This window comes from Pelobates fuscus, chromosome 9 (assembly GCF_036172605.1).
Source record: "Pelobates fuscus isolate aPelFus1 chromosome 9, aPelFus1.pri, whole genome shotgun sequence".
In the NCBI taxonomy this organism is placed as follows: Eukaryota; Metazoa; Chordata; class Amphibia; order Anura; family Pelobatidae; genus Pelobates; species Pelobates fuscus.
The window spans coordinates 8914693-8927746 of record NC_086325.1 but is presented as its reverse complement, the minus strand read 5'-3'; the positions used below and the strand labels follow the sequence as shown (position 1 = coordinate 8927746).

The following is a 13054-nucleotide window of genomic DNA, read 5'->3' as shown; positions in this document are numbered from 1 at the left end:
ATATGAGCCATAGTGAGCACATCCATGGAGTAATAGGAGGGGTTATAGGGAGGGTTATATGGAGTAATAGGAGGGGTTATAGGGAGGGTTATATGGAGTAATAGGAGGGGTTATAGGGAGGGTTATATGGAGTAATAGGAGGGGTTATATGGAGGGTTATATGGAGTAATAGGAGGAGTTATAGGGAGGCTTATATGGAGTAATAGGAGGGGTTATATGGAGGGTTATATGGAGTAATAGGTGGGGTTATAGGGAGGGTTATATGGAGTAATAGGAGGAGTTATAGGGAGGGTATATGGAGTAATAGGAGGAGTTATAGGGAGGTTATATGGAGTAATAGGAGGGGTTATAGGGAGGGTAATAGGGAGTAATAGGAGGAGTTATAGGGAGGGTTATATGGAGTAATAGGAGGAGTTATAGGGAGGGTTATATGGAGTAGGAGGGGTTATAGGGAGGGTTATATGGAGTTGTAACAGATCCTTACAAGTCTCTGGTGGCTGTGAAGCAAGCAAGGGAATTACAACTTAATCACCTATTCGTTTCATTTTCCTCGTTCGTATGATTCCGTACGAATTCCGTGTATAAAATATAGGTGGCCGCCATTTCGGGACTTTACACGTGTTCGCGGCCATCTTGTGCACGAACAGCGGTGTTTGCCTGTAACCGCATGGAACTAAAAACGGATAAGCAAACAGGCGAACACCGCTGAGTCCTCCAGACCTCCATAAGTTCGTACGGAAACTACCGAACGTCCCACCGTTCGGTAGTTATACTCAATCGTCTATGGGGATTTCAGCGAACCCCGTTATTCGAATGGATGGCAAGATTTTCGTACCTTTTTACCGTGCGAACGGAGACCGACCGCAAGGCCAAAACTCATGGAACTATTTTCGGCTAGTTGGTCTGTGCGGTCGGTCAAAACTTTGGAACTCTGTATCTCCCGAACCATTCATCCGAACGGGCTGATTTTTGGACAGATTGTTCCCCTAACCAAGACCTTTCAAGCGGTGCTGGACTTAAAGGTGTACCCCCTGTTTTTGGGGTACATCCAGAACTGGGGTAAAATATTGTACGTTATAATTGTGTTATGTGGTTATCTGAGGGGAGGAGACGTGGGGGTGTTACCCTGTGTATAATTGGTTGTTTTTATCCTCCCCCTGGGAGTGTCCTGTGTGTGTCTTTTCCTAATAAAAAGCAGGCTGGGTGTTCCAGCCCTCAGTTCATCTTGACCCTTCAAAACGTAGCCTCGTCTCGTTCTTGGAAGGGGATTATTTGGGATGTTATTCTGTTCTTGTTATAACTGAACCTGATTCTCGCTCTGGATATCGTGGATGGGATTACATCAGCTTACTTCTCCACAGCAGCTTGCAGGGAAAAAGGACGTCTTCAACGGCAGATACCCTCTCTCTACCTGGGTAGCCGTTACATTGGTGGCAGCGGTGGGATGGTCCTTTTATCCAAAGAACAAGCGCTGAATGGAGTCACAGTATGCCAAGCTGAAAAGACCCACACTAAAGGATTTATTGGAGAATCGTGGTAGGAGTGCCAGCAACAGACCACGGAGGGAGCTGATAGCTGACCTGCTGGAGCTGGACGAGATGGATAGGTCCATGGAGGTAACTGAACCCATGGCACCCATCAGTGAGGACGATGTGATTACTGCAATTGTACAGCGGAGATTAGCTTTGTATCCAGTCACGTCTACAGAACTAATAACCCAACTGTTCCGGGAAGCAAGGGAAGAGATCCAAACCAAGAGGGAACAAGAAATGGAACTGGTAAGAGCAAGACAGCTCACTACACAGACAGTTCCTACCCCGCTACCCACTACTACGGTAAAGAAAATTCCCTTCACTGCATTTAAAACCTTTGTGGAAAATGAAGAGGAAATTGATGGGTATTTGGCTGACTTTGAAAGGCAGTGCTCTCTACATCAAATACCACCAGAGCAATGGGTCACTATCCTGGCGGGAAAACTGTCAGGAAAAGCTAATGAGGCTTTTCGAGCACTCACTACAGAGGAGATCACGCAGTACCAAAAAGTAAAAGAGGCACTGCTCACCAGGTATGCGGTAACCCCAGAAGCATACCGTCGCCGCTTCCGGGAGTCCAAAAAGAAAGCTGTGGACTCCCACATGGAATGGGCCAACCGACTACAAAGAGTGGCATCACATTGGGTTCAAGGGTGTAAGGCCAACACCGGAGAGGAGGTATTGCAGTTGTTCTTAATGGAACATTTCTTCCAAGATTTGGCTGCGGACATACAAGACTGGGTACGAGACCGGCGCCCCGCTAATTTAAATGAGGCGGCTCGGCTGGCCGATGAATACGCCGAGACGAGGAGAGTAAGCCAGGGTACTACACGACAAGCTCATAAGATAGAGCCACGTACCCCAGCCGCTGTCTCACGCCCAGAGTTTCGAGCTCCGGTCCCACCAGGACCACCACGTCCTCAGGGACCTACCAACTACCCCCGGGATTTGTCAAAGGTGACGTGCCATCACTGCGGCAACCTCGGACATATTGCCCGATATTGTCCCCTAAGATCCAATAACAACAACTGGAGACGTACAACTCCCAACACAGAGGCCCCTGCATCACGACCCGCTGCGGCTCACTGTCTGGAAGCCGAAATGGGCCCTGAGGAATGTCTGGGGATTTTGTATGAAGCAGATCCCATACAAGCTGCTTCTCCAGATAACCGACAACATCACCGACAGGAGGTTTGAGTGAATGGACAAATAGCACAAGGCCTAAGAGACACCGGGGCTACCATCACTTTGATCCAAAAACACCTAGTAAAGCCAGAGAATGTATCTACCCGCACTGTTGCTGTTCGGGTCGCCGGGGGCGCTGTTTTTCGCTTGCCCACTGCCCGAGTACACTTAGACTGGGGAGTCGGATCAGGAAAAACCATAGTTGGTATTATGGACAACTTGCCTGCCGAGGTCGTATTGGGAAATGACATTGGCCCTTTGACTTCAGCATATTTGCCCACACCGGCTGCCGTTTGTCCTGTAACCACCCGCTCACAGACCCGTGTCGCAGATGATCCTAATACAGGCCGGGAGACCCAGGTAAGCCAAGCACCCAAATGTAACCCCACTACGATAAGCAGGCCCATAGCTTGGGACACCCCAGAGGAGTTTGGGAGGGAAACTAGAGAGGACCCCACCCTCCAAAAGTATCGGGAATTAGCTGACAGTAGGGGGGACGGACAAGAACGTTTCTATGGGATGGGGACAGGTTATACAGACTGACAGAAGGCAGAAAGAGAGGCTGTGCCCCTTCGCAGAAGCGCCAACTAGTGGTACCCAGAAAATACCGGTTGGAACTTCTTCGAATCGGCCACGACATTCCGTTGGCAGGGCATCTAGGGGGTAACCGTACCACCTTCAGGATCACCCAGACCTTCTTTTGGCCGGGGATCTCAAAGGATGTGCAACGTTACTGCAGTACTTGTGATGTATGCCAACGGGTAGGGAAGAGGGGGGATCACCCGAAAGCTCGACTGTTACCTATGCCTGTGATCGAGGAACCATTTAGCCGGGTGGCAGTCGACCTAGTAGGACCCCTACCTAACCCCAGTCCCTCTGGTAAGAAATACATCCTTACCGTAGTGGACTATGCTACTCGCTACCCGGAAGCCGTCGCTCTGACGAATATCCAGGCTGACACTGTCGCCAGTGCTTTAGTCGGGATATTCACCCGAGTGGGATTTCCTCAGGAAATCTTGTCCGATAGAGGGACCCAGTTTACCGCAGACCTAACCCAGCAGCTATGGAAGGTTTGTGGTATTAAGCCCCTACTTAGTTCCCCGTACCACCCTCAGACTAACGGTCTCTGTGAACGCTTTAACGGTACCCTAAAGCAACTGCTGCGGACCTTTACAGCGGAATACAGAGACTGGGAACGATTCTTGCCGCACCTCCTGTTCGCTTATCGGGAGGTGCCGCAGGAATCCACAGGGTTCTCTCCCTTTGAACTGCTCTATGGCCGGAGAGTACGAGGCCCTCTCGACCTCATCCGAGAGCACTGGGAGGGAGAGACAGAACATGAAGGTGTCCCCATCGTACCATATGTGCTGGAAATGCGGGACCGTATGGAACAGTTAGCCCGGATGGCACGGGACCATCTCCATGCGGCCCAGGGGCGTCAGAAACGTTGGTACGATCAGGGCGCCCGCCAGAGAACGTTCCAAGTAGGCCAGAAGGTGCTGGTGCTTAGACCTGTCAAAGGGAACAAGCTCCAGACCTCCTGGCAGGGCCCTTACAAAGTGGTAGCACAGGTCTGTGACACCACCTATGTAATTGCCAGCAGCAAAGATGAAAGGATCCAGAAGTCCTTTCACGTAAACGTATTAAAAGAATATCAGGAAAGACCCGAGGATATAGCCGCCATATGTATACCAGCCACTGAAGACCCTGACAGCTTACCCATACCCGACCTATTAGCTAACTCGGAATCTAAGACCCTGCTCAATACCGTACAACTAGGGGAGCGGTTAACCCCCGCCGAAAAGGGGCAGATCCGACAACTGCTGACCGAGAAAGGGTTGACGTTTTCCCAAGAGCCCGGGTACACCCCCTTAGCAACTCACTATGTAGAGACCCCAGGACAAACCCCTCTCCGACAAACTCCCTATAGGATTCATGAGGCAGTAAAAGAGGAGATGAGGAAGGAAATCCAAGAGATGTTAAGACTGGGGGTGATAGAGCCATCTGACAGTCCATGGGCCTCACCTGTGGTCCTAGTTCCCAAAAAGGATGGAACTACCCGGTTCTGTGTCGATTATCGACGTCTCAATGACAGAACCGTGACAGACGCATATCCCATGCCCCGAGTAGACGAGCTATTAGATCGTATTGCCAGGGGACGTTATCTGACCACCATCGATTTGTGCAAAGGGTATTGGCAGATTCCCCTGGCCAAGGAGGCTATCCCTAAGTCGGCCTTTGTCACCCCATTTGGCTTGTACCAGTTCAAGGTCATGCCATTTGGGATGAAAAATGCCCCGGCTACATTTCAGCGCTTAGTGGACCGCCTCCTTGATGGCTTCCAGGATTTCGCTTGCGCGTACCTGGATGACATTGCGATTTATAGCGAAACCTGGGGAGAGCACTTAAGGCATGTAGAGGCCGTACTGGATCAGATTCGGGCCGCAGGCTTGACTCTGAAACCAGAAAAGTGTAACTTCGGCATGGCCGAAGTCCAGTACCTGGGACACCGGGTGGGATGTGGGAAACAGCGCCCAGAACCCGCTAAAGTTGAAGCTGTAGCTAATTGGCCCACACCCCACACCAAAACTCAGGTCTTAGCATTTTTGGGGACGGCAGGATATTATAGGAGGTTTGTCCCTGACTATAGCACCATCGCAAAACCCTTGACAGACCTAACCAAAAAGAACTTACCTAGGATAGTCCTGTGGTCTCCCGCCTGTGAAACCGCCTTTCAGGCCCTAAAGAATGCTCTAATTCATGCACCTGTCCTGTCTGCCCCCGTCCCTAACAAAAGATTTGTCGTTCATACAGATGCATCCATGTATGGACTGGGGGCAGTTCTAAGCCAGGTCGGAGAAGATGGGAGCGAGCACCCTGTCGCGTATCTCAGTAGAAAACTGTTACCTAGAGAAGTGAGTTACGCGGCAGTGGAAAAGGAATGCTTGGCCCTGGTCTGGGCACTAAAGAAACTCACCCCATATTTGTACGGACAAGAATTTACCCTAATCACCGACCACAACCCCCTGGTATGGCTGAATAGAGTAGCTGGAGATAATGGACGTTTATTGAGATGGAGCCTAGCACTGCAACCTTACAACTTCTCCATTCAATACCGCCCTGGCAAGTTTAATGGGAATGCCGATGGTCTGTCCAGGCAAACAGAACTATTGCCCTAACAAGGGACCGGACAGCCCCAAGTTGACCCGAAAAGGATCAATCCGGGTCTGCCGGAGTGTTCCACAAAAGGGGAGCAGTGTAACAGATCCTTACAAGTCTCTGGTGGCTGTGAAGCAAGCAAGGGAATTACAACTTAATCACCTATTCGTTTCATTTTCCTCGTTCGTATGATTCCGTACGAATTCCGTGTATAAAATATAGGTGGCCGCCATTTCGGGACTTTACACGTGTTCGCGGCCATCTTGTGCACGAACAGCGGTGTTTGCCTGTAACCGCATGGAACTAAAAACGGATACGCAAACAGGCGAACACCGCTGAGTCCTCCAGACCTCCATAAGTTCGTATGGAAACTACCGAACGTCCCACCGTTCGGTAGTTATACTCAATCGTCTATGGGGATTTCAGCGAACCCCGTTATTCGAATGGATGGCAAGATTTTCGTACCTTTTTACCGTGCGAACGGAGACCGACCGCAAGGCCAAAACTCATGGAACTATTTTCGGCTAGTTGGTCTGTGCGGTCGGTCAAAACTTTGGAACTCTGTATCTCCCGAACCATTCATCCGAACGGGCTGATTTTTGGACAGATTGTTCCCCTAACCAAGACCTTTCTGGACTTAAAGGTGTACCCCCTGTTTTTGGGGTACATCCAGAACTGGGGTAAAATATTGTACGTTATAATTGTGTTATGTGGTTATCTGAGGGGAGGAGACGTGGGGGTGTTACCCTGTGTATAATTGGTTGTTTTTATCCTCCCCCTGGGAGTGTCCTGTGTGTGTCTTTTCCTAATAAAAAGCAGGCTGGGTGTTCCAGCCCTCAGTTCATCTTGACCCTTCAAAACGTAGCCTCGTCTCGTTCTTGGAAGGGGATTATTTGGGATGTTATTCTGTTCTTGTTATAACTGAACCTGATTCTCGCTCTGGATATCGTGGATGGGATTACATCAGCTTACTTCTCCACAGCAGCTTGCAGGGAAAAAGGACGTCTTCAACGGCAGATACCCTCTCTCTACCTGGGTAGCCGTTACAGGAGTAATAGGAGGAGTTATAGGGAGGTTATATGGAGTAATAGGAGGGGTTATAGGGAGGGTTATATGGAGTAATAGGAGGAGTTATAGGGAGCGTTATATGGAGTAATAGGAGGGGTTATAGGGAGGGTTATATGGAGTAATAGGAGGAGTTATAGGGAGGGTTATATGGAGTAATAGGAGGAGTTATAGGGAGTAATAGGAGGAGTTATAGGGAGGGTTATATGGAGTAATAGGAGGGGTTATAGGGAGGGTTATATGGAGTAATAGGAGGAGTTACAGGGAGGGTTATATGGAGTAATAGGAGGGGTTATAGGGAGGGTTATATGGAGTAATAGGAGGGGTTATAGGGAGGGTTATATGGAGTAATAGGAGGAGTTATAGGGAGGGTTATATGGAGTAATAGGAGGGGTTATAGGGAGGTTATATGGAGTAATAGGAGGGGTTATAGGTAGGTTATATGGAGTAATAGGAGGAGTTATAGCGAGTTGTAGGGAGGGTTATATGGAGTAATAGGAGGAGTTATGTGGCGTAATGGGAGGGGTTGTGCTTATGGAATGGCTACTGAGATTATTTAGAAGGATATATTACATTATTATAGTTTTGGGAAGTGTTTTCTGGTTGAGTCTCTTTTCCTGGGAATAATGTAACCTTCATGTTTTGTTCTGTCCCTGTCACCCCCTCGCAGACGCTGTCATTTCTTTCCGTTTCGGCTCTTTGTGCGGTCCCCTGCCATTACCGGACTCTTTCAAACCCTCTCAACACAATTGTTTCTTTATTTTATTGAGTGGTCCTCACTTAATTGGGAAATATTGGAGATTGTTATCAGGGTGGGGGAAGGGGGCCGCTGTCCTTGTTGACGGGGTCTGCCGTGTCATTTGTGTAGCGCAATGCTGAGAGACCTGGAATGCCGTTAATTGGGAGATGGTAATCTGCGCCTCTCCGAGCCACTCAATAGATGGCAAGTGTGATAACATCGGGGAGAGCAGCCGGGAGGAGAATCACTGGACAAACGCTCACTGGCAGGGAGGGAGAGAGACAAACTGCATTCTATCCGAATAAACCCAAATAATACAGCCCTATCATCCTCAGCCGCCTGCTAAATAATACAGCCCTATCATCCTCAGCCGCCTTCTAAGTAATACAGTCCTATCATCCTCAGCCGCCTTCTAAGTAATACAGCCCTATCATCCCCAGCCGCCTTCGAAATAATACAGCCCTATCATCCTCAGCCGCCTTCTAAATAATACAGCCCTATCATCCTCAGCTGCCTTCCAAATAATACAGCCCTATCATCCCCAGCCGCCTTCTAAATAATACAGCCCTATCATCCTCAGCCGCCTGCTAAATAATACAGCCCTATCATCCTCAGCCGCCTGCTAAATAATACAGCCCTATCATCCTCAGCCGCCTTCTAAATAATACAGCCCTATCATCATCAGCCGCCTGCTAAATACAGCCCTATCATCCTCAGCCGCCTTCTAAATAATACAGCCCTATCATCCTCCGCCGCCTTCTAAGTAATACAGCCCTATCATCCTCAGCCGCCTTCTAAATAATACAGCCCTATCATCCTCAGCCGCCTTCTAAATAATACAGCCCTATCATCCTCAGCCGCCTAATAAATAATACAGCCCTATCATCCCCAGCCGCCTTCTAAATAATACAGCCCTATCATTCATCCTCAGCCGCCTTCTAAATAATACAGCCCTATCATCCTCAGCCACCTGCTAAATAATACAGCCCTATCATCCTCAGCCACCTTCTAAATGATACAGCCCTATCATCCTCAGCCGCCTGCTAAATAATACAGCCCTATCATCCTCAGCCGCCTTCTAAATAATACAGCCCTATCATCCTCAGCCGCCTTCTAAATAATACAGCCCTATCATCCCCAGCCGCCTTCTAAATAATACAGCCCTATCATCCTCAGCCGCCTTCTAAATAATACAGCCCTATCATCCTCAGCCGCCTTCTAAATAATACAGCCCTATCATCCTCAGCCGCCTGCTAAATAATACAGCCCTATCATCCTCAGCCACCTTCTAAATAATACAGCCCTATCATCCCCAGCTGCCTTCTAAATAATACAGCCCTATCATCCTCAGCCGCCTTCTAAATAATACAGCCCTATCATCCTCAGCCGCCTTCTAAATAATACAGCCCTATCATTCTCAGCCGCCTTCTAAATAATACAGCCCTATCATCCTCAGCCGCCTTCTAAATAATACAGCCGTATCATCCCCAGCCACCTTCTAAATAATACAGCCCTATCATCCCCAGCCGCCTTCTAAATAATACAGCCCTATCATCCTCAGCCGCCTTCTAAATAATACAGCCCTATCATCCTCAGCCGCCTTCTAAATAATACAGCCCTATCATCCTCAGCCGCCTGCTAAATAATACAGCCCTATCATCCTCAGCCACCTTCTAAATAAAGAAGCCCTATCATCCTCAGCCGCCTTCTAAATAATACAGCCCTATCATCCCCAGCCGCCTTCTAAATAATACAGCCCTATCATCCTCAGCCGCCTTCTAAATAATACAGCCCTATCATTCATCCTCAGCCGCCTTCTAAATAATACAGCCCTATCATCCTCAGCCGCCTTCTAAATAATACAGCCCTATCATCCCCAGCCGCCTTCTAAATAATACAGCCCTATCATCCTCAGCCGCCTTCTAAATAATACAGCCCTATCATTCATCCCCAGCCGCCTTCTAAATAATACAGCCCTATCATCCCCAGCCGCCTTCTAAATAATACAGCCCTATCATCCTCAGCCGCCTTCTAAATAATACAGCCCTATCATCCTCAGCCGCCTTCAAAATAATACAGCCCTATCATCCTCAGCCCCCTTCTATATAGTACAGCCCTATCATCCTCAGCCGCCTTCTAAATAATACAGCCCTATCATCCTCAGCCACCTTCTTAATAATACAGCCCTATCATCCTCAGCCACCTTCTAAATAATACAGCCCTATCATCCTCAGCCGCCTTCTAAATAATACAGCCCTATCATCCTCAGCCCCCTTCTATATAGTACAGCCCTATCATCCTCAGCCGCCTTCTAAATAATACAGCCCTATCATCCTCAGCCACCTTCTAAATAATACAGCCCTATCATCCTCAGCCACCTTCTAAATAATACAGCCCTATCATCCTCAGCCACCTTCTGTCTAATATGTCCTTCAACTGACTGTCTAGTGTGTCCGTCACCTGTCTGTCTAGTGTGTCCGTTACCTGTCTGTCTAGTGTGTCCTTCACCTGTCTGTCTGGTGTGTCCTTCACCTGTCTGTCCAATGTGTCCTTCACCTGTCTGTCTGGTGTGTCCTTCACCTGTTTGTCTAATGTGTCCTTCACCTGTCGGTCTAATGTGTCCTTCACCTGTCGGTCTAATGTGTCCTTCACCTGTCTGTCTAATGTGTCCTTCACCTGTCTGTCTAATGTGTCCTTCACCTGTCTGTCTAATGTGTCCTTCACCTGTCTGTCTAATGTGCCCTTCACCTGTCTGTCTGGTGTGTCCTTCACCTGTCTGTCTGGTGTGTCCTTCACCTGTTTGTCTAATGTGTCCTTCACCTGTGAGTGGGCAGTGGGTGGTATATTAAGGAATGGTTTGATCTGGGATAGGTTTGGGCAGTGGGTGGTATATTAAGGAATGGTTAGATCTGGGATAGGTTTGGGCAGTAGGTGGTATATTAAGGAATGGTTTGATCTGAGATAGGTTTGGGCAGTAGGTGGTATATTAAGGAATGGTTTGATCTGGGATAGGTTTGGGCAGTGGGTTGTATATTAAGAAATGGTTTGATCTGGGATAGGTTTGGGCAGTAGGTGGTATATTAAGGAATGGTTAGATCTGAGATAGGTTTGGGCAGTGGGTGGTATATTAAGGAATGGTTAGATCTGGGATAGGTTTGGGCAGTGGGTGGTAAATTAGGGAATGGTTAGATCTGGGTTAGGTTTGGGCAGTGGGTGATATATTAGGGAATGGTTTGATCTGGGATAGGTTTGGGCAGGGCATGGTATATTAAGGAATGGTTAGATCTGGGATAGGTTTGGGCAGTGGGTAGTATATTAGGGAATGGTTAGATCTGGTATAGTTTTGGGCACTGGGTGGTAAATTAGGGAATGGTTAGATCTGGGTTAGGTTTGGGCAGTGGGTGATATATTAGGGAATGGTTTGATCTGGGATAGGTTTGGGCAGTTGGTGGTGTACCAGAGAATGGAAGTTGGTGATATATTAGGAAATAGTTAGACCACAGACACATTTTGGAACGTCTTGTTAAAATAAAATAAAAACGCTTATCCCTGGGAAACCTATGGATAGATGATGGCAAACTAGGGAATTAGACACAGGATAGGTTTTGGCAGACGGTAGTTAAAGGGAATTGGTTATAATGGATATTTGGGTTTGTTCACAGACAAAGGAGGTCATGGTATTTGGAGCAGACAGTTACTGTTTGAAATGCTTGAATCTAGGATGGGTTTAATAGATCGCTGTGTACCTGGAACATGTTTGGCCCAGCCAATAGTCATCAGAAGTTCACGGTTGATGAGTTCACACATTGTGGTCAAAGTGCTGAGGTTGCTGTCTGGCAAACTGGCGTCAGGAGTGGCGAAGACTTCTTCAGGCTCCACCAGGACCAGGTGTGACACCACTTTGTTCGCTGTGAATGATTAGACCATAGAGTGTGAGAGCAGACATTCTGCAAGCTCTGTCCCACATAAACAACGTGTGGGCGATTGATAGGTTCAACAACATGCACACAACATGACAGTCATTGAAACATACATGTCATCGATGTGTACAGAGACATACAAGTCTCAGTTTTCTTTGTGCTGTCTCTGCCCCAGACCCATTGTCCCACTGCACAGAACCCGTTTCCATCCATCCTGTACCTACCTGTCTTCTTCCCTGTGAATGGGTGATGAGAGGTGAGATAAGAGCAGGGGTCAGGCGCCTCGATTTCCACCGGACGTCTGTACTTCTGTCTCCCCCCTCGCACCCGATCCAGACGTACCCCTAGGAATAATATTAGAATGTTATGTGTGTGATCTGCAAGTCCCACTAAGAAACAAGAGACTTCATTTTCTTAAATTGATCTGTTCCGGGTTGTGAGTTATTATTATTATTATTATTATTATGATTTTTAAAGAGCCCCAACAAATTAGCATCTGCAGATATTCCTGATTTGTTCAGTGATCGGGAGAGGTCTAGACTTGGTACCTGGGATGCAATAGGTCAAGCCGTCTGATTTCTTTATTTTTTTTACTTTTGTGATCTGAATCACTCGGTGCCATATTCAGAGCTCGTGGCGATGGAGAATATCTGACTATTATGGGAACACACAGTCCATAACTCTTAACATGCCGGCGCAGCTTTGGCCCCAAATATACAAATCTGTGTCTGATGTAAAGAAGGTCTACCCCGGCTCCGTCTGTCTGTGCCCGATACGCCCTAGGATGGAGTTTACTTCTCCTGTGATCCATGGACAGTGACCCCTGACCCCCGTTTCTCTCCCAGCTAAATTCTCATTGTTTCAGTCTGCTTTAACGCATGCCAAAACCAAAGACCTCCATTTGTTTAAAAATACATAGGGATAAAGGACAGAGCGCAAGTAACTTGTTTTTCTTTGGTTTTTACTATATATTGGGGCTGATGTGTACTGTAGTCATTGCAGCCGCCCAGTAGTGATGGGAGTGAGCGCAGGACTTTTCTTTCTGCATTTTTAACGCATGCCAGGCTGACAGCCAATCAAGATGGCTGCCCCCATTAACCCCTTAAGGACACATGACATGTGTGACATGTCATGATTCCCTTTTATTCCAGAAGTTTGGTCCTTAAGGGGTTAAGGGAGCACTGGTACAGCGCTCACTGCATGGTCCTAGCGTATTAGCATTGCACAAGTGGGTCTAATGATATGCTTACATTACACATTAGGGACATCAGGGGACAAACCCTGGATGGCAGACAGGTCCCTAAAATCACTACTATTCTGTCAGAGTCGGCACAGTTACAAGGCCTAATACCCCCATAGAGCCGCTGTAACCATGGCAGCCAGAATACTGCCACAGGTTATTATTTGACATTCCGTCGGGCGATTATCATTATTGAGGGTTATTGAGGGTTTTT

General features: G+C 47.9%; 1 protein-coding gene across 2 annotated transcripts in view; it reads right to left on the bottom strand.

Moving 5' to 3' along the window:
- Nucleotides 1-13054, bottom strand: part of LOC134572253 (estrogen-related receptor gamma-like) — a 44412-nt gene that overhangs the window by 8662 nt on the left and 22696 nt on the right. For both annotated transcript variants that reach the window (XM_063431102.1, XM_063431101.1), the window contains exons 4-5: nucleotides 11825-11944; nucleotides 11427-11588 (exon numbers count right to left, since the gene is read on the bottom strand). In XM_063431102.1, coding sequence (XP_063287172.1) covers nucleotides 11427-11588; nucleotides 11825-11944 — 282 coding nt within the window. The remainder of the gene's footprint in view (nucleotides 1-11426; nucleotides 11589-11824; nucleotides 11945-13054) is intronic.